General features: G+C 47.3%; 1 protein-coding gene across 2 annotated transcripts in view; it reads left to right on the top strand.

The window, feature by feature from the left end:
- Positions 1-4,808: 4,808 nt before the first annotated feature.
- LOC142571209 (longicornsin-like) overlaps positions 4,809-19,880 on the top strand; it is a 52,887-nt gene continuing 37,815 nt past the window's right edge. Inside the window, exon 1 of one of the 2 annotated variants that reach the window (XM_075679481.1) lies at positions 4,809-4,995. In XM_075679481.1, the coding sequence (XP_075535596.1) occupies positions 4,950-4,995 (46 nt within the window). In that variant the 5' untranslated portion in view covers positions 4,809-4,949. The remainder of the gene's footprint in view (positions 4,996-19,880) is intronic. The other variant, XM_075679480.1, reaches the window with a different exon arrangement.

Here is a 19,880-nt window from a genome sequence, read left to right as displayed (position 1 = left end):
TAGTTTTGAAGTAGCACACCTTGTAACGTTTATGAGTGATCAGGTGCAAACTTTCATTAATTACAATATTTATTTCGCTTTATTAATATTTCCCCATTTTCCCTTTATTATTATTTTCAGAAACGGCGAAAATTCTTAGGAAATGCTCTTTCATCTCTGTCTGACGCGTGCACTGAGCAAAAAACGACGATTATCTGTTCCGCTGTGGAAGATTCTCGCAAAAAGTCTGAATTTAAGGTTTGTCTAAGTAACCGACATTCATACAGCCCTTGGTGGAATGAAGAATGCGCTCGTGATTATAGGAAGAGGAAAACTGCTTGAAAAAAAAAGTATTAGATAACCAGAGTCCCCAAAATTGGAGCAATTATAATTTTTTTCAAGCCATCTTAAAACATAAAGTTTCAAAAGCTTAAGACGAATACGACTTCAAGCATTTTGACTTCGTATATAAGTAAACACGCATTGCTCAGTTTTCTCTGCCGCAGGAAATTCTTCGGCTTTCAATTAATATTGACTATATAGTCTAAAGTAGTAATGAAGTGAAGCAAAAACCAGGAGAAATCGCGAAAGAATTAGAAATTAGATTTTTTTCACTTTTGCCTTATTGTTCTAGCTTACAAAAGGCATGAGATGATTTTGTAGAAATTACCATGTCAGAATTGGCCGAAATCGTGGAGCGACGGCCAGATTGAGCTCCAGGAGCAGATGGGGTAACCTCTGCCATTAAAAAAAATTTTGCCCCAGGAAGTTCCTGCTGACCTTCCAGCTATTATAAATCACTCAGTTAGATTTTAGTGGGTTGCGTCTGCACAGAAAATCGCTCAAATAATTGCAGTTCTTAAAACGCATGGGGAACGATATACATATAGGTAACATTAGACCAATTGCGCTAACCTCAGATTTGGAGAAATTAATTGGAAGAATACTATATGCCTTTATGATTAAATTTGTAAAGAACGAAGACTTGCTTAATTCCTGCAAGAATGGATTCCGACCATCATGTCCAATCTGGCGGGCTCACGTGGACTTAGAAAGTAGAATAAAATTAGCACGGCGCCAAAGCCATATAGGTGCTATATTGACAATAGGCATCTCCAAAGTCTACGACAGTGCAGAATGCGTAATTTTATTGGATATATTACGAAGTGTACAGTTTCCAAATTATCTTGTAAATTGGATATGTGATTTTTTCAATGGGAGGAAATTCTGCTGCTGTCTAAGAGGGTTTTCTTCGAGCATGCATAATGAATCACGAGGGGTTGCTCAAGGAGCTGTCAGTTCTACATTTTTATTTAACGCTCTGATAAGTTACATTCCTCGGCAACCAGATGTGCATATACGCAGATGATATTGCTTTCTGTGCATTAGACTGTGATATTCACTCCCTATATTATCGACTACAGAACTATCTCTACGCCATAGAAACATGGTTAAACAAGTTTCGCCTTTCACTTAACGTGAGAAAATGCTCGGTATTGTTGTTCCCCTTTAACGATCTCGCCAGTATATCGTTATCCTACCGTCCCAAGACTATACCTCAACTGGAGTCGGTGAAGTACTTAAGTCTATGAGGCTTCGCTCAGTGAGCTTGGCCCCATATTGAGCATACAGTTAAGAAAGTAGTGAGAGCAGTCGCCATGCTACGTAAGCTATGCAACAGCCGGTCGGAGATGCGGAGAGACCCACTACTAATGATTTGTAAAATGTATCTGTGGTCCATTTTAGAATTCAGATGTGTGCTATTTTCTGGTGCGCCAGCTTATAAATTACGCCCCCTTGTCCTGATTGAGCGGGAAGCCTTGCAATTGTGCTGCGGATTGCCGAAATTTCTTAATAATAACGTATTACATCAAGAAGTCAGGTTGCGCTCAGTATTGTGCAGATTTCGCTTGTTGACGGTGCAAACATACTTAAATATGTACGAATCTTCTATTAGGAGATTGGAGAACATATTGGTTTCCCAGCCTGCATTATTTTTCAGAGAACACTGGCCCCAGTTTTATACAGCACAGGTGGTCTTTGTACATTGATTAATCCCTTAAATGCACGTATTATGAAGGTGCCTCCAATTTTTGATGTGAGAAAGAGTCTACATATCATCTGTTATGACATCTACCGAAAGAAGGCGAGATTTTTCCCTCACAATATATTAAATGGACTATTACCAGATAATTCATTGAGATTAGGTATAGATAGGCTAATTTCAGCAGACACCTCATAGTGTGGTGAAAATCTGGAATTGGAATTTTCGCTCTTGCTCTGGACTAGTCATTCTCACATAGCATTCCCGGCTAATTATCCGTATTTCAGGCTGAATTTCTAGATGTAGTGTTAGACTTATGTAAACTGAATTCATCAATATCGACGGTAGTCATAATAACGGATTCTTTATCTTTATCTACATAGCTCACAACAAATAGTGGTACTACCCTTTTACGTACACTTCATTTTCTGGTGCCTGTGCATATAAATTTCATTAGATTACAATGGGTGCTTGGTCATAGGGGATTATCATCATCATCATCATCAGCCTGGTTACGCCCACTGCAGGGCAAAGGCCTCTCCCATACTTCTCCAACAACCCCGGTCGTGTACTAATTGTGGCCATGCCGTCCCTGCAAACTTCTTAATCTGATCGGCCCACCTAACACAGCGGTGGCGTAGAGGTAGAACATCCGCCTCGCGTGCATGAGGTCCGTGGTTCGAATCCCGGTGCCGACAATTTTCCACCGGATTAAAAAGAAATCCGCGTGTTGCTAAAAAATTGCATAAACAGGCCTGGAGTGTGGCCTGATCCCGGTGACCAGAACCGGTAACGCACTCCCTCACCAGAGTAGGATTGGCCACCCTGGTGCAGTACTTGGCCACAGCCTCCTATATGAACACAACAATAGGGGATTATACATGAACGGAAATGACTGACAGTCTCGCGACCAGATTCAGGAAATATGCAATTGCTTATACTTTTTGAACCCAGCGATAGCAAATTTTGAAGAATACCGACTCCTATTCATTCGGCACAAAATTCCTTTCGCAACAGAAAAACTGAAGTAATTTTTACGCAGTTACGCTTTGTGGAAGGCCATATTATTAAACATTTATCTTCACAGGGCTGGTCTGGCACACTCCCCTCTGTGCAAATTCTGTGTAGTATATGAGACCATACATAATTTTTTTCTTTTTCTGCCGCCGTTTTTCTTCTTTAAGGGAAAACATTTCAGAACCAACGTTCACGTGACGTGGTTTAAATTTTTCCATTTTAAATATAATTTCTCTGGGAGCCTTCTATCTTGGAAATGGCCACAGGGATGTCTGCTCAGCCATGGAGGAATTCATAGTCGTTTCAAGACGATTTTCTTAAGTTGTTTATGCATTCTTTCTATCCGTTTCTACGTGGCACTTTTACCAGCTGTTGTAATAACGACATCTTCCTAATACCATCCATATCTCGACCGACCCCCCGCAGTAGGTGCGCACCATTGAAGAGGGATATCCTATCATATCCTTAGGGACAGAAATAAACAGTGATGGCCACCTTGTTGGCCTAGTCGTCTGTTCTCTTAGAAGGCTCAAAGCAAAGTGCCTCATAAACACAGCAGCAGCGTAGACTAACGCAAATGTTACGTGTCGCCCACTAATGCACTCATTTTCCTTAACTAGTCGTAGGTATTATTGACTGAGAAAGAAAGCATATTCCCTGAGAAGTGGGTACTCTCGAATAGTAGTGGCACGATGGTTTAGTACATTTCACAATTGTCACGCCCCCCCCCCCCCCCTATGCTTTGCATTACCTTCCTGAAAAAGAACTCATGATGAGCTCATGAGTGCTCATGAAGATCTCATGAGCGCAGTTCCACCTTAGAGGTGGAACTGCGCCAACCGCTACAGGCAATTTTGAAAATAAGACTGTTTAAAATGTGACGGCGCTGAGACCATCAGGTTAGCGTATCAATACGAATACTATATCCAAATATCAAGTGAACTTTTGATATTAAGCTTTCAACTGTGCGCTTCTCTCATATATGCTAATGCTGCTGTGGGAAATTTTTTCTTCAACTTGGCAAATTCCCTGAATGTGCTAAACCTTAAAAAAGTGAGAACAGGGCCTGAAAATTTGGCATCAGCCCAGTAGGCTTAACAAAAGAACGCGTTAAAATCAATAAGGTAGATCTGTTTATCTATCTGTCTATCTACCTATCCGTCTGTCTGTCTGTGTGTCCGTCTTTGTGTCCGTCCGTCCGTCCGTCCGTCCATCCGTCTGTCTTTGTGCCAGGCCTATTGCATGAAAATTGCCGTTAACTTTTGTCCGCGCCCTGACGTAGCCAGGGTCCGTGTTCCAATCTTAACCCTTCTAATTCAAGTACCTCGCGGTCACTAATTTGAAATAGCTATGACAAAGTATATAGAGCGGTTAGCTGTGTTCTTTGACTCGGGAACGTCGCGTATCAACGGTAAGTAGCAAAGCTCAGCTCTTTTACGCCGTAGTGCAGAAAGACAAATCGATTCACTTCATATTTATTGCTTCCTTCGAAGGCACATGTAATAAATGCTTTACCTTCATTAAAGGCTGAGGTGCGAAAGTTTACAGGGTTTATTTAAGTACTTATAAGCCCGCGCAGCTGTCCTACATTCCGCTTTCACAAACTCCCGAGTGCGAGGATCTCCCCGCGCAGTCTTTTTCTCTGCCGCCATTCCTCAAGCGCGTGTGTTTTTTTTCTTCTGCATGGCAAGTGCGAAGGCGCGCTGACACTGATGAGGTCTCTTCCTTTCGGAAGCGTGACACGGACCCCGCTTTAGCGGCCATAAAGACGGGCACTCGGAAAACGCGCGCGTGACCGCCTAGCGTGGGGAGTTATTTGCGTTCCGCTCAGAGTCGCTCTGAAACTCGCCGCTGAACACGGCTCTGCAAAAACAAGACGCAGCAAAGGTGCTACTGAACTGAGCGCATCATGAGCGGCCGGGCGACGACTGTGTGCTTTCTGCTGCTGGTTGCAGGTAAGTGCGCTGCGTGGACTCAAACACTGCCTCTTGCGGGGAACGTCAAAGAGAAACTCGGCGCCGACGTCGTCTTTTGGCTCAATTACCCGAACGTAACGACCCACGAACGCTGTTTGGCCAAAGGCAGCGCTTGTTACCCATGCCCCATTCTGAGTCGTGTTGTTTCACTCGCACTGTATACGGCGCGAACCACCGAAATAAGAGTTTTTGACACAGATGTCTTTGCACGCATCGTTACAATCATTTCAAAAGTAAACGCTCAGGCCTCAGCCTCGTGAAATTTCATGGTTGAACGGACATAGACTTGGAGAGCGCGAATGGTAAATGCGAAGGTACATATATACCCGTAAGTTATAGAATAATTTGCACAAAGTCAGACTGTATATCTGGGCCCCGTATATATATATTTAAAGAAAGCCAGCTTCACGCAGTCCAAGTCGTCAAAACAGCGAAGCTGGGGGTCGTTTTCTCAAGTTTTAACTCGTGTTTAGACCAATTTTCATTAAAATCTTCATTAAAGGCTAGATTCGAGCTTCGGTTCAGGATCGCGCATTCTTCATTTGCGTAAAGCTGGTGTCAAACCACAGTCCATGACACACCTTGCAGCTATGACAGCACTCACGGTCGAGGACTTCCCTCTAGAACCGTCCCTCGGCACCCTCCGTGGGAGGAATCTCTCTTCGTCGACGTCTCTGCTCGGCCTCCTACTCTCGAAGTTGGGAGTTAGCTTGGCTCTGGCTGGCGTTTGGCTCGGCTTGCCTTCTCTTGAAAGTGCGGGTGGGCTTGCTTCCACTGGCGCTTTGCTTGCGCTTCTCGCTCTCGAAGCTCGGGATTTGCGCGTGTGCGCTGCCGCTCTCGTGCGAGCTCCCGCTGTCGCGCACACCGAGCGGTATCCATGGGTCGAAAGGGCGCATGGCGGCGAAACACCTGCTCCTATACCTCTCGCCTCCCACTCCTATGGCCTAGCTCCCACAATGGATTTGTGCCGCTAACCTGCCGCCCCCCCCCCTCACCACCCCTGCGTGACACCGGACGTCGGACCGCGAAGGTTAGAGTTAGAACGGTTCCGCTGTTAAAATTTCTTACAAAGCAGCTCGAAAGGGTAGTCGCATATTTCGCCGTGACTCGCACTCTTAAATATATTATTAGCAAAGCGAACTGGCTACTGGAAAAGGGCAAATAAGAAGGAAAAGCGTTACAAATTTTAAGCTTGCGTTCATTATCTTCAACTAATATCTTTGTTATGGGATACATTCTGCAATGTTATGACGGTATATGCGACTACGACGCCTACGTGGCTTTAATTATTTATTTCTAAGATATTTCGTTGCTGCCAGTATTAGTGGCAGAAGTGGGGGATACGTTGATCGCCAAAGCAGACACACACACGAAAATAATAAAATGCGCTTGAGAGGCATTATCTTGAAGGCGGCAAAAATATGGGTAAAAGAAGTAGGCGGCTATCAAGCTGTAGTTAGTCTTCCCCAGTGAGATAATAGGTGAGTTATTTTGACAAGGTCATAATAGGTGAGTTATTGATGTCCACAGCTTTTCTGCTATGCCCGAGCAGAGCCAGGCAGATGAATAGTCTTACTCTATTAATGACCAGTCAGGCGCTATTCGCAAGCAGCAGGTCCGTCCCGTCCAACTTGCGGAACATAAACTATATATCGAACAAGAGTACGACGCGGTTGGCAAATTAGGTACTCTGGTGGACCCTCTGCAGAGGCCTTCCCCTTCCTCAAGGCAGAATTCCATTATCGGTACCGGAAAGCGTCACTAGATCCAAAACATTCGGGAAACACTGCCTTACTTACGCCGTCTGGCTCACCTGTGGGTTCACGCGTGTAGTAAGTTTTTATCGCCTCTTTAACTCTGCTCTGAGATGTATGAAATTTAGGATCGCGTGATTCCAGCTAAAACAACATTGCCGTGTACACACCGAATAGGAAATGGTACAGTTTTAGGTAACGTTGGTTTTCACAGGACCCAAAAAGTGGTCGCCTAAACCAGCCTACGGCCAAAAGAAGCCCATCAGCGACTCTAAGCTTATGAGCCTTGCAGCTGCCAGGTCTCTAGAGAATATTATGTAGGGCGCTTGCCCCCCTCCCCTTTTTGTTACGAAGCTCACGTCACTCTGCTTTTACACGGCTAGGCATAGCATATTTTTGTGCTCCACGCAAAGCTTAAGTCTAAGCTCGCTCAATAAGCTCTGCTCCTCAAAAAACTACGACATCGACAGGATCACTGGAAGAGGCGTCAGCACACTGACGCTTATATTCCTGCAAACCGTAGAGCACATGAATCCATTATTGCGGCCATGAACCACACCAGAGCTAGAGAAGAATAAACGTTTTCGGTGATCCAGGTAGTCAAGGAAGCCGCAGAATACCCAAGGCATCGGCGTGGTTGCTACCTTTAGCGGCATTCACTGTCACAGATATGGACATGATGCGCTGCGGTTTACCTCTCTTCAAACTGCACGCTGACGTGCTGCAGACGGGCTACTATGCAAGGATGCAACAACTTACTACGAATGTGACTGCCCTGCCTAAATCGTCTGACCGCTATACCATACTGGCTATTTTGTTGCCGTCGCCTCATTTCCAATTACGTTTACTATCTGCATTTTCCACTACAATAGAAAGCGGCGTTAGAGCTTTCGTGCTTCCCTCAATTAATTCATAGAGCACAAAAATTATGACAGACTGGGCCGAGGCGTGCAGGCTAATTTCTGAGCTCAAGAAATAGTTCAGATTAGGAAAATAATTGGAGACAGGCAGGCCACTCCTAGCGTGAAACAGGTAAACCCTCGTCTGTTGAAGTAACAGAATGAATTCCAAAGGAAGGAAAACTAGCAGCGGCAGATGCCTAGATCGTGTGATGAATAGAGTTGGGAAAACAGGAGAAGCACATTACAACAGACAGGACGAATTCTTTACACAAAAAAAAGTCAGGACCCGGCTGGTGCCTCGCCACGTGACACCCAATGTCCTTCATTTAATTTTAATACCTTCGCAGTTCTTGGACTTGTGAAGGAATGAAATATTGTAGCACAAGTAATTTGAACACAGCGGCCACATGTGTAGAAGAAACCGGTAGTGCTACCTGACAAGCTTCAAATATTACGTGCAGTTGAATGGCATAATGAGCTTAGGCAAATCTAATAATCACTGGCCCTAATCTAATGTCACCGCCCCTTGAAACGTGGCGGTGACATAGCGACTTATATATATATATATATATATATATATATATATATATATATATATATATATATATATATATATATATATATATATATATATATATATTGCGATGAGAGTTGTATTGTCGTTCACAACGTTGTAGAACGCTAGGTAAATCAAGGCACTGCAAGGGCTGTCCGTAGCACGGGCTCGCTCGCGATTACGGCACGGCCCTTCGTCCGAAGTTCCTCTTCAGTCGGCACATACAAAGGGGCGCGTCTGCTTCATTACATGCTCCGGGAGCGAAGCGTAGCCATCCTGGCGACTCAGGGCGCGGAGACGATGAGCGGGTCGTAATATGGTTTCAGGCGGTTGACATGCACTGTCTCTCGCCCACGACCACGCAGGTCTGGTGACACGGTGAGCGGCTCGACGATGTAGTTTACCGGTGAAGTGGCCTCGATGATACGGCATGGACCGTGATAACGGGCCAGGAGTTTGGAAGAAAGGCCAGGAATGTGGGCTGGTATCCAAAGCCACACACGCGAACCAGGAGCAAAGTTGTGCGGTGGTTGATGATCACGGTCATGTCTTGTCTTTTGACGTTCTTGACTTTTACTAGTGAGGACACGTGCCAGCTGACGGCAATCTTCAGCATATTTGGCGACTTCGGAAAGTGGAGTATACTCTGTAGCGTCAGGTTGGTACGGCAGTATGATGTCCAAAGGGCATGAAGGCTCACGGCCATACACAAGGAAAAAGGGGGGAAAGCCGGTGGTCGCTTGCGTCATGGTGTTGTACGCGAGCGTAACAAAGGGAAGTACGGTGTCCCAGTTGGAGTGGTCGGATGAAATATACATCCGCAACATGTCGCCAAGTGTGCGATTGAAGCGCTCGGTCAGACCGTTGGTCTGGGCGTGGTACGCGGTCGATTTGCGATGAATTATCCTGCACTCAGCGAGGAGGGCTTGGATGCCCTCCGACAGGAAGACACGGCCCCTATCACTCAGTAATTCTCGGGGAGCACCGTGGCGAAGAACAAAATTGCCAAGAATGAAAAAACCCACGTCAAGGGCGGTCACTGCTGGCAGAGCTGCAGTCTCAGCGTAGCGAATAAGGTGATCTACGCCGACAATAATCCACCGATTTCCACGGCCGCTGCATGGAAGCGGGCCGTAGAGGTCGATGCCGATGCGGTCGAACGGACGAGACGGGCATGGTAGCGGCTGCAACGGTCCTGTGAAATGCTGGGTAGGTGTCTTGCTTTGTTGGCATGTAGTGCAAGACTGAATGTACTTTTGAACAAAGTTGTACATGCCTCTCCAATAATAACGCTGACGCAACCTTGTGTAAGTTTTGAGGACGCCGGCATGGGTGCTTAGGCGATCAGAGTGAAAAGACGTGCAGACGTCAGAGCGCATATGACAAGGTATAGCGAGGAGCCATTTGTGTCCGTCTGGCATGTAGTTGCGACGATATAGAATGTTGTTCTGCACGGAAAAGTGGGTTGCTTGGCGATGCAGTGCTCGTGTCGAAGGGACGTCAGGCGGAGCGGCAAGGTAGTCAAGTAACATTGCAAGGGTTGGGTCCTTGCGCTGCTCTGTGAGCATGTCAGGGATGGTGAACGGTGACAAGGTGAGCGAGCAAGCTGACAAAGAGGACAAAGCAGGCGTCAGTGGGGAACGAGAGAGCGCATCAGCGTCGGAGTGCTTGCGACCGGAGCGGTACATGACGCGGATGTCGTACTCTTGCAAGCGAAGCGCCCAACGTCCCAAGCGTCCAGACGGGTCTTTCAAGGAAGAAAGCCAACAAAAGGCATGGCGGTCAGTAACAACGGCGAAAGAACGGCCGTAAGGGTATGGGCGAAACTTGCTTAGTGCCCAGATGATCGCTAGGCACTCCTTTTCTGTGACGGAGTAATTTAATTCTGCTTTCTTTAGAGTACGGCTCACATAAGCGACGACGTATTCATTATAGCCAGCTTTCCGTTGCGCTAAGACCGTGCTAACGCCAACTCCGCTGGCGTCAGTATGGACTTCCGTGGGAGTATCAGGGTCGGAGTGGCGAAGAATCGGTGGTGCGGTCAACAAGTGGCGCAACTGCTGAAACGCTGCATCACATTCAGGTGACCACGCTGCTATGCCGTTACTGGCGGAAAGTAAACTTGTCAAAGGCGCCATGATGGATGTGAAATTGCGTACGAAGCGTCGAAAATAGGAACATAAGCAAATAAAATTTCTGAGGGTTTTGATAGACGTGCGCGTTGGGAAGTCTGCAACGGCGCGGAGCTTGTCTGGGTCCGGGAGGACGCCGTCTTTTGAGATAACGTGACCCAACATGGTTAGCTTTCTTGCAGCAAAACGGCACTTGAGGTTAAGCTGTAGGCCGGCAGATGCGAGACAGGTCAGAATTTCATGCAGGCGAGCGAGGTGTGTCGGAAAATAGGTTGAGAAGACAACGATGATGTCTAGGTAACATAAACAGGTCTTCCATTCGTGGCCGCGAAGGATGGTGTCGATCATACGCTCAAAAGTAGCAGGCGCGTTGCACAACCCAATGGACATGACGTTAAACTCGTGGAGGCCATCGGGTGTAATAAATGCGGTTTTCGGATGGTCAGGCTCGGCCATTGGAACTTGCCAATAACCGGAGCGCAGATCCAATGAACTGAAGTATTCTGCGCCTTGTAAACAATCGAGAGCGTCATCGATTCGAGGCAGTGGATAAACGTCTTTTCTCGTTATCTTGCTTAGGCGTCTGCTGCCGACACAAAAGCGAATGGAGCCATCTTTTTTTCTCACCAATACGACAGGTGAAGGCCAAGGACTTTGAGAGGGACGGATGACTCTGTGTTTGAGCATGTCGTCCACTTGCTCCGTGATGATTCTGCGCTCTTCAGCAGAGACACGATACGGGCGCTGTCGCAAGGGTGAGTGGGAACCGGTGTCGATGATGTGAGAAACACCGGTGGCACGGCCCCGTGACGTCTGGTGACAGTCGAAAGAAGAGACAAACTGGTGAAGGAGAGCGAGAAGTTCGCGGCGATGAGGTGGGGAAAGTGCAGGGTCGATGGCCTTGTCAAAACCCACTGAAGGTGATGAGCCGGAGACCGAAGCGATGGCGTCAACGTGACGGAGGGAGTCGGTAGGAACATCGAGGTCGGCGACGTAGTCGAACGCGTGGAAGTATCCTACGGCCTCTCCACGCAGTAGGCTGATCGGGTACTGGTAGTAGTTAGTGACCAGCATCACAGTTGACCCAGATGTTACAGTAAGCACGGTAAACGGAAGAACAATGCCCTTGCGTTAAACAAACGCATCAGACGGCGTGAACACTACAGTGGCGTCAGATGCGGCATCAGACGACAAAACAACAGCCATCGACGACTCAGGAGGTATGGTTGTGTCGGCATCAACAGTGAGTTTGTCGGCAAAGTGAGGAGAGCTGGTCGGCATTGATTCACATAGTGGTAAAAGCGACACTTCTGCACGCAAACAGTCAATGATAGCATGTTGACGTGACAGGAAATCTCAACCAAGAATGAAGTCGTGAGAGCACGATGGTAGCACGAAACACTCGATTATGTACAGAACGTCGTTGATGACGACCCGGGCCGTGCATACAGCTGAAGGGTGATTTCGTTGCGCGCTGGAAGTGGCGAGCACCAGGCCAGAGGGAGCTGTAGTCTCTTTTCGTAGCTTGCGGCAAAGGCTCTCGTGAATGACGGAAACGGCTGCTCCGGTATCGACTAGTGCTACTGCGGGTACTCCCTCTACAAAAGAGAGAGAACAGAGAGAACTCTACAAAGAGAAAGAGACAGAACTCTACAAAAGGTCTTGAGAACGTCGATGTATTTGCAGTTCTTGCCTCAGGAACTGCAGCAGTCAGTTTCGCTCTTCAGTGGGAACTCGACGACGCAGGGGCGAAATCGAACGCCGACGAGGGGAAGAGGAACGCCGAGTTTCCGACCGGCGATCAGTGTTGAGACGTCGCGGTGATAATGAAGGCGTGGCGGCGTATTGTGGTGCGTAGCTGGGCGTGTCAAAGCTGGTACGCGCAGTTGGGGCGCGGCGGCGACAGAAACGCGCCACATGGCCAGCAATGCCGCAGGCGAAGCGGATAGGCCGGTTGTCTAGGGTGCGCCACGTCTCGGTGGGACGAAAAAATTGTGGTGACGGTCGGGCAACTGGAAATGAAGCCGGATGCACGGGCGATGAAAAGGAAGCTGTCGGCGCAGGTGGCCGTGCAACCACGGCTGCATAACTGAGCGGGAGCGACGTAGGGTGATTGGCAAAGTTGGTATGGGCCAGCGGCACGCTCCTAGGATTGGGTGGGGGTGTTGTAGGAGCTGCAGGAAGCGCTTCGGATATCTGAGTCCGGATGGCTTGCTGCAGCATTAGAGGCAAAGCTGCCGGAGCTGCGTCGCTGTGAGGCAGCAGCGAGAGCTCCCTCACGTATATTCTAGCATTTTTCTTGCCTCTCCTTAACGCTCTTTTTATTCTTCAAGACTTCTTTGCCTTGTTCTGCTACATATGCATGTGCTACACGGCACGCCATCTGGTGTAATAATATGCAACTGCAATGCAAATTGAGCCCTTATTGACGCTACGCGACGCGCATGTCAGATCGCATGTCTGCTCGCGTGCTAGGACACGCTTACAGCGCAGCTTTGTGCTGCAAGCTAGCAAGCGCTGGCGTGGCCTACTGGTAGAGTAGCTCACTCCGACGCAGCGGGCCCGGGTTCGATAGCGGCGGGAACTGGGTGTTCTTAATTCCATGCGATAGCTGAGACAGATACCGGCGGCGGCGGTGGAGAACACCATTGCCAAACGAAACGGCTATTAGAATGAACTCACAACAGCTTACGCTGTAAAAAATCGCAGGGAATTCCGTTGCTTCGGCAGGTCGCAGTTGGTGAACAGATAAGTTCGACCAGCTCAGGGAAACAAGCATGAAGTTGTGTCCACGCGCATACAGCTTGAAACTGCCATGCATGGGAAATTCATCATCACCACTGCCGGACGAAGGCCTCTCCCCGCGATCTCCAATTGCCCCTGTAATTACACTTTTAATGGTGCTTCCATATGCGCAACACCTTAAGTGTGGATGCTGCGAACCTGGCTTTGCATTACCGGTCATTCGGCTGCAGCCCAAAATTCATTGAGCCCTAATACCTTCATAAAAAGTACGTATGCTGGATAACGTCTAATTCTCATCTGGTCGAACTAGGAGCAAGAGGAGGTCCTCCTGCAGCCATCTGGTATGGGACCTCCTGTGTGCTCTTATATGTAACACCATCAATGCGAGAAATAATAAGCTCGTTCTGTCCCTGAAATGAAAAAAGGAGGAATTGCTGAAGCATTCTGTACCTCCGGCCCTTTATTTACCTACGTGGAATGTTAAAAGGATCATTAATTAATCCGTAGGTGCGTTCTTGAACAAGCACATAAGGCGGATTCAAGCTCCACAGCTTTACGTGGAATCCATTAATTCTAGCCACTACGCCCACAGCAGACACGTTGCGGCCCTTTGATGCTGATTACACTACATATAATGTGCCCCGAAGCTTACCCGATGTTTTCTCCCGACTACAGCGCTGCCCACACCCAGAAAAGTGTGTGATAATGCTAGAACTTGTCGCACATGTGCAGGAACGCAAAATGGATGCCTATAATTGCGATTCATAATTCTTTGTAATTAGCAGTAATAAAACAGAGTAGATACTTTAGCGTAGATATAAAAACCGCCTTAAAAGTTATAAATGCACTGCTATGCAATAGTATCGTTTATTCTATGACCTATTATTTAAAAACTACTTACTACTAAAAGAAACGTTTTTCTATCATCAAACTACTCCATTTTATAAGAAACCTTGTACCAGATCACATCTTCTATGGCAGAAAATACGCTCCTTGCGCTTGACACCTGCGCTTAGCCGCCTCGTATTCGCAACGACAGATTTCTACATCAGCGAACACTCTAATCGGTGTAGCATAAGTCTTTTTACAACGTGCACATAAACACCGCACGTATCAAGTCAAACTTTACTGAGCATCCCACGGATATCTAGGGGAGCAGATAAAAAGCCTATACAAAGGCTCGACCGGGGGCCTGCGCCACCTACAGAATACGTAGAACTTACAGACATCGGGCTTACAAATAGAAAAAAACAAGAGGGTCTACACATACAGCTCACAAATAAAAGGTTGCACAATAATTATCCACAATAAGACACTTTAAAAACAAAAATAATTTGTCCACTTGACATGTGCAGCAACCTAATGTGTACATAATGGGCTCGCATGGAACAAGTAAACGGAGAAATGATAACTAAAAATACCTCGTTAAAGATAACATGTACAAAAGTTGTTTACTTAAGCCATGCATATAAACAACTATAAATGAAACATCACAAAATATACAACAACAAGCAGAGTTATTCATCATGTGACGACGAACAGCTCGCTACTGATTTATATGGAGTTTTCTGATAATCGAAGAAATTGTGGTTCCTCACACCAAAAAAAGGAAAAAGAACAGTAAGAGGGATGTGAACGAAGCATCATGCAAAATATTCTTGATATATTGTGGCATCATATATCGCAACCTGCAGACTACAGCAGCATCTTTTGCTAGTTTTGATGCGACCAGCTTAATTAAAAGTTTACTGGATAAAGTTCTTTTTTGGTAAATACGAATGCGAATCAGAAAGTCTTTGCCCCTAGGTCTTACTAGCCAAAATAAGGTAATATTGCGGTCATAAGTACGCGGCCTACGGCTCCGGGCGCAGGAGTGGCTACGGGGCCACACCGCGGCCCTGCTAACTACATCGGCCGCCTGCTTTGAGGGTGCACCTATTGGCTCCATACTTTGCCCTCACTCTCGTGCGGCCAAGTCATGCGCTTGATAAATTTCAAGTGCGGCGTTCAGCTGTTTCGCAGCTGATGACCACTGCACAGGAGCGCGCTTCCAGTTTGCCTCGTTTGCCGTGCTGCCGCAGTTCTAGGCACGGCGGCTTCCGCGCACGGCTGGCAGGTTCGGACGGTTTCTGCAATGTGAGCCTAGTAACGCTTTCGCCTTAAACGGAAATGGAAGATTAGTCTGGACGGGCGTTGACAGCAACAAAGCGGTGGCTCTTTGCTTGCTACTCCTGTGCGCCAGTGCCTTGCCATGGCGGCCTTCGCTGAGAGCGTGCATGCACGTGCGCCGTCCGTTAACACGCGAGGCACGGAACCACAGCACACTCGGGCGCGAGGCGCACGTAAACGTGAAGCGTGAAACCAAAGCGGACACTGCCAGGCGTACGTTCCGTGCGCTTAGCCGAACGGACGAACGCGATCCTGCCGGAGCCCGTGCTTGTATGCAAGAGATGCGAGCTGGCGCGGGGATGCGAACTGACGAACCCTCTTTGTAACCGACCGTCAGCTGCGAAACGGCCGAGCGCGGCACTTGAAATTTATCAAGCGCGTGGCCTGGCCGCACGAGAGTGAGGGCGAAGTCCGGCGTCACTAGGTGCACTCTCAAAGCAGGTGCGCCACGGAGGAAGGAAACTCAGGAGAGAGACCCTGACGTCACTCTTTGTGAAGCTAAAGTGAAGCCGGAAGTTGGCGTTGCTCATGGCGTTGCTCCGCCTATCGGGCCAGCTCTCCCCTCTTGTTTACATTTCTCGCGAAACCACGGCGCGCTCCGCGCAACCGTGGTGCTTGGACGCGCGCGCTCCGCAGCAATACTAAACAATCGTTAGCACGTTAGCATGATTCCGCCAAAGAGGGCAATATTTCCCGCGGATATTCCTTCGTCCGTGCCATTGCCGTGGTGCGGTGCATTGCGTACAGCGTTGCATGCGCGTTCATTTCACGAGCTTTAGTTCCTCGTGTCCCACCTGGGCACAGCAAAATCCGGGAGAGCACGGTCCAGCTAACGCAGCGCAACAAAACACGGAGACCAACGCGAACCTGCCCGCACAGAGCCTTTGCCACGGTACGAAACCTACGGAGCAACACGTGTGAGCGGACAGAACCAAAACAAAGCCGCCATTGTGGCCCGAAAGGCGTGGCCGCTACGGCAAAGAAATAAAAAATTAGCAAAAGAGAAGAGAACCTACTACGTCATTTTTTCCATACTTTTCTCCTAGCACGTGGAGGGGGTAGGGCCTCTGTTCAGTTTCATTCCTCCATGAGGTGCGCGATGGAGATAGCAGCGCCCCGGTGTGGCTCCGCAGCCGCTCCTGCGCCCGGAGCCGTGGGCCGCGTATTTTTGATCGCGATTGTTCATACAGTCAATTACAGATATACGTACTATTCTACGTTTCTTAAAATATTTTTGCATATAGTTCCAACACTGGTTCATACATTTGTCAGATCGCATCACTGAATTTCAGATGTTCCTGCAGTCAGTCAGCGATGCACGCGGCCTCCCCGAACCCTCATTGTCACACAAACCTTCACGGCCTTTTGCGAACTCGCAACACCCACATTTCACACTTCTCAAAGCGAGTCACCTATCCCCGTACGGGGACTGCATCTCCCTGTGGATGTCGATGAGCGTTCGCCGCTTGCTCCATAGAGAAGGGATCACACTTCGTTGCTCGTACGCTGCCGACGTGTGAAGCACAATCGCCATCTTCAACTATTGACAGCAGCGCCCTGCCGCGGAGCTACCTGCAGATAAGGCCGGGCCGGCTCAGGGAATGGATATGTTGAGTTTGCATTTACGTCTGCAGTATTGCGAAAAAAAAAATAGGAGCAAAGACTTTCTGATTCACCCTCGTTTAATGCCAATATTTTTATGTATGGCACTGCGTGAACGACAAATGTGGCAGCTCTGAGAAGCAGATTGTGATCACAGGGAAGTTTGTTAGGTGACCTGAAAAGAACTGGCTTTTGTTTTGAACGAATTTGTCACAGATCATTCCTAGAGCAATCCCAAGGAGTTCGTTGCCGGCGTTTCAAGTTGAGAAATCGATGGAGCGCAATATATTAAATTGACGTCATCTGCATGCGTTATAAAGGTGGGGTTGTTAGCAATATAAACAAGAATGGCCCCAAAATGCAACGCTGTGGCACACCTGTGAGTATTTGCCTAATATCTTCCGCATTATTATTTATTACGACTTTCTTATAACGATACTGAAGAGATGATCTATTTATTTTTAGAAGCGTCCTTTATATCTTAGTGAGCACAATAACCTTTGTAGCTTTTCAAACACATATTCAGCATAATTGTGAATGTTATTAATTTTCTTGTTTCTTTTCTCGGACGCACCGTTATCATGGTGTGTTAGAGTATACGTTAGTGGCAAATAGGCACAGTGGACGTTGTATACATGAATAACGCTCTTTCAACACCTTTAATAGTGGAAAAACTTTCACTATGAAGAGTTATAATTTACGAAAGCATACAACAAAAACAGCGCGTGGTCTCCACTTGAACTCTCTGGGGTGTCAGCTTGACTAGTTAATCTAACAACTTGCTGGGCTTGAAGGGTTGACTAATTTGAAAAGATATTTATATAAGACAGCACCTTGGGAGTATGCCACTGCCCACACATGTTGCGTGTGTGAGAAATGATATGCGGTGGAATCCTTAGAATGCAGGAAAGGCAGGGCCTTGCAGTCTGATGACCACGACGTATCCGGCCGCCGCCGGCTGCTGGCTTTTCGCGGATTCACGAACATCCCCGTCACTGCGCTCGCTTGGGCAAACCAAACCTGGGTTCGGGAACAGCTTTCGCACTTGTGCACAAGGAAGCCCGGCGTGATATCGCAAGTGGCTTGCGCGAACTCCACGAAAGATGCCGGCAAAGTTTTACGGCGCAGGTGTTCAGCTTCGTTAATGTGACAGTCCGCGGTACTCATGTGGCTGCGAGGCATAACTAACTATAAAGCAGCAAAACAAGCGCCGTGTGAGGCGCGATCCAGAGCTCTGCGAGGGGCCGAGAGGCAATCGCGTCTCTTGATTTCGCAATTTCGAGGCCCCATCAATTTCTATTTCTGGTGGAAAATTTCTAGATTTAAGGAAATCACGCAAAATACCCCAGAGTTCCTGGAAGCATACTCAATTCGTCCTTGATGCCAATAAAAGAGGTGAACTAAATGGCCGCTTAAGCGAGAAGGCGTCGTAGAAATTCGCTGAGCAGCTGGGGTTCGTTATGTAGCATGACCGTACGATTACGGTTTTAGCCGAAAGCGCAGAGGTAATTAAATAATGAAGCTGAGAAAGTATACAGAAAAGAAAAAAAAAAGAACAAGACATGCGAAATACCTGTAATACGGGAAGAAAACACAACCTTTATTTATAACACAAATTTATTGTAATAAATAAATAAAAAATAAATACCTCACAATGAAAACTGTAGTTATCTTTAAAGAAAATCACCACAGACGGAAACAGAGCTGATAGGTGCACAGGAATTTACTATAGTGCTACGAACAGTACATAACAAACATTTGGCACATGCAATAGGCGTTAAAACGATACGAAAAGATTTGTGGCTATCTTTATATACGGCCACATCGTGCGTCTACATTTCTTAAGCGATTACATTTCTGAAAGAAAATAGTAACATTCCTCTGTGAAGGTTGGAGCTTGCTAAAACACCTTATTTTTTATGCCCTGGCTTCTTCACAAGACTGTGAATTGCCGTGTGACCTAAAGGCATCATGTTTATTTGGGCAATGGAAGATATATATAAAAATATATTTATTAACAAAATATTGTAGGATGAGATACACCTTCAATCGTGTAGATTAGAACCTGAAGCACAGGCTACTGGAATATGTCACATCTTTACTAAAACAGCGTAAAATGCGTAATTACTCAGAATGGTGAGATATAATATAAAACAACATTGTTGACATATGCACCCTTCAAGAATAGAGCTCAGGCCGACGACATCAAGAACAACTGTCTCTTGAAGTGCATAAGTCCGTATATTAGTTCTCGTGTTTGTTTTTTTTAATGCCAGGATAGGTTTAGCGTGGCACTAATATTCCGAAGTATATTAGTGATGCTTCTCTGGTGATTAGAAGCACGGGTGCTGGTGAGGCGCTATTGGGAAATCCAGAACCCGTTACTTGTGCTGGCAACACCATCCAAATAAACAAAGATGGCTACGTCATGTAGGTTCATGGCGGCTCTTTCGCTTCGTGCTGAGCTCACGTGCTTCTCGTTCGTGGTATCGAATCGAGGTGCTTTGTCGAAACCGAAAGGGTTCTTGCTGCCGATTACCTCATTTTGATCCGTCTCAATGATTTCAGCGACGAAACTGCGGAAATCGTTGCGCTGTGCGTGCCAACGTTCGACCTGCGAATCGAGCCGCATCAGACAGACAGACAGACACAGAGTGAACTTTATTTGATCCTGAGAGAGGAGCTTCCGCGGGTCCCCGATAAGGACCCTCGCTGGCTGCGTCCCAGTCGGGGCAGGAATACCGTGATGTTCCGCCCTTTCTTGGGCCCTCTTTTTCGCTTCCATCTCTACGACCCTCGACCTTTCTACCTCCTACCCTCTCTCTCTTTTAATCCCATCTCCCCCACCCTGTTGGCGCTGAGCCGTGCTCCCGCATGGGTTGCAGAAAATAGTGCTAGCCTTTCCTCCTTCCCCACAAGAACCACCACTTATCTCCGCCTGTAGTTGTGTCTGGAGCGATGGGCTCCGGAGTGCCTCTTCCCAGTCGGCTTCGCTCGATAGAGG

This window comes from Dermacentor variabilis, chromosome 2 (assembly GCF_050947875.1).
Source record: "Dermacentor variabilis isolate Ectoservices chromosome 2, ASM5094787v1, whole genome shotgun sequence".
In the NCBI taxonomy this organism is placed as follows: domain Eukaryota; kingdom Metazoa; phylum Arthropoda; class Arachnida; order Ixodida; family Ixodidae; genus Dermacentor; species Dermacentor variabilis.
The sequence above is the reverse complement of the archived record's forward strand: the minus strand, read 5'-3'. Positions and strand labels throughout refer to the sequence as shown.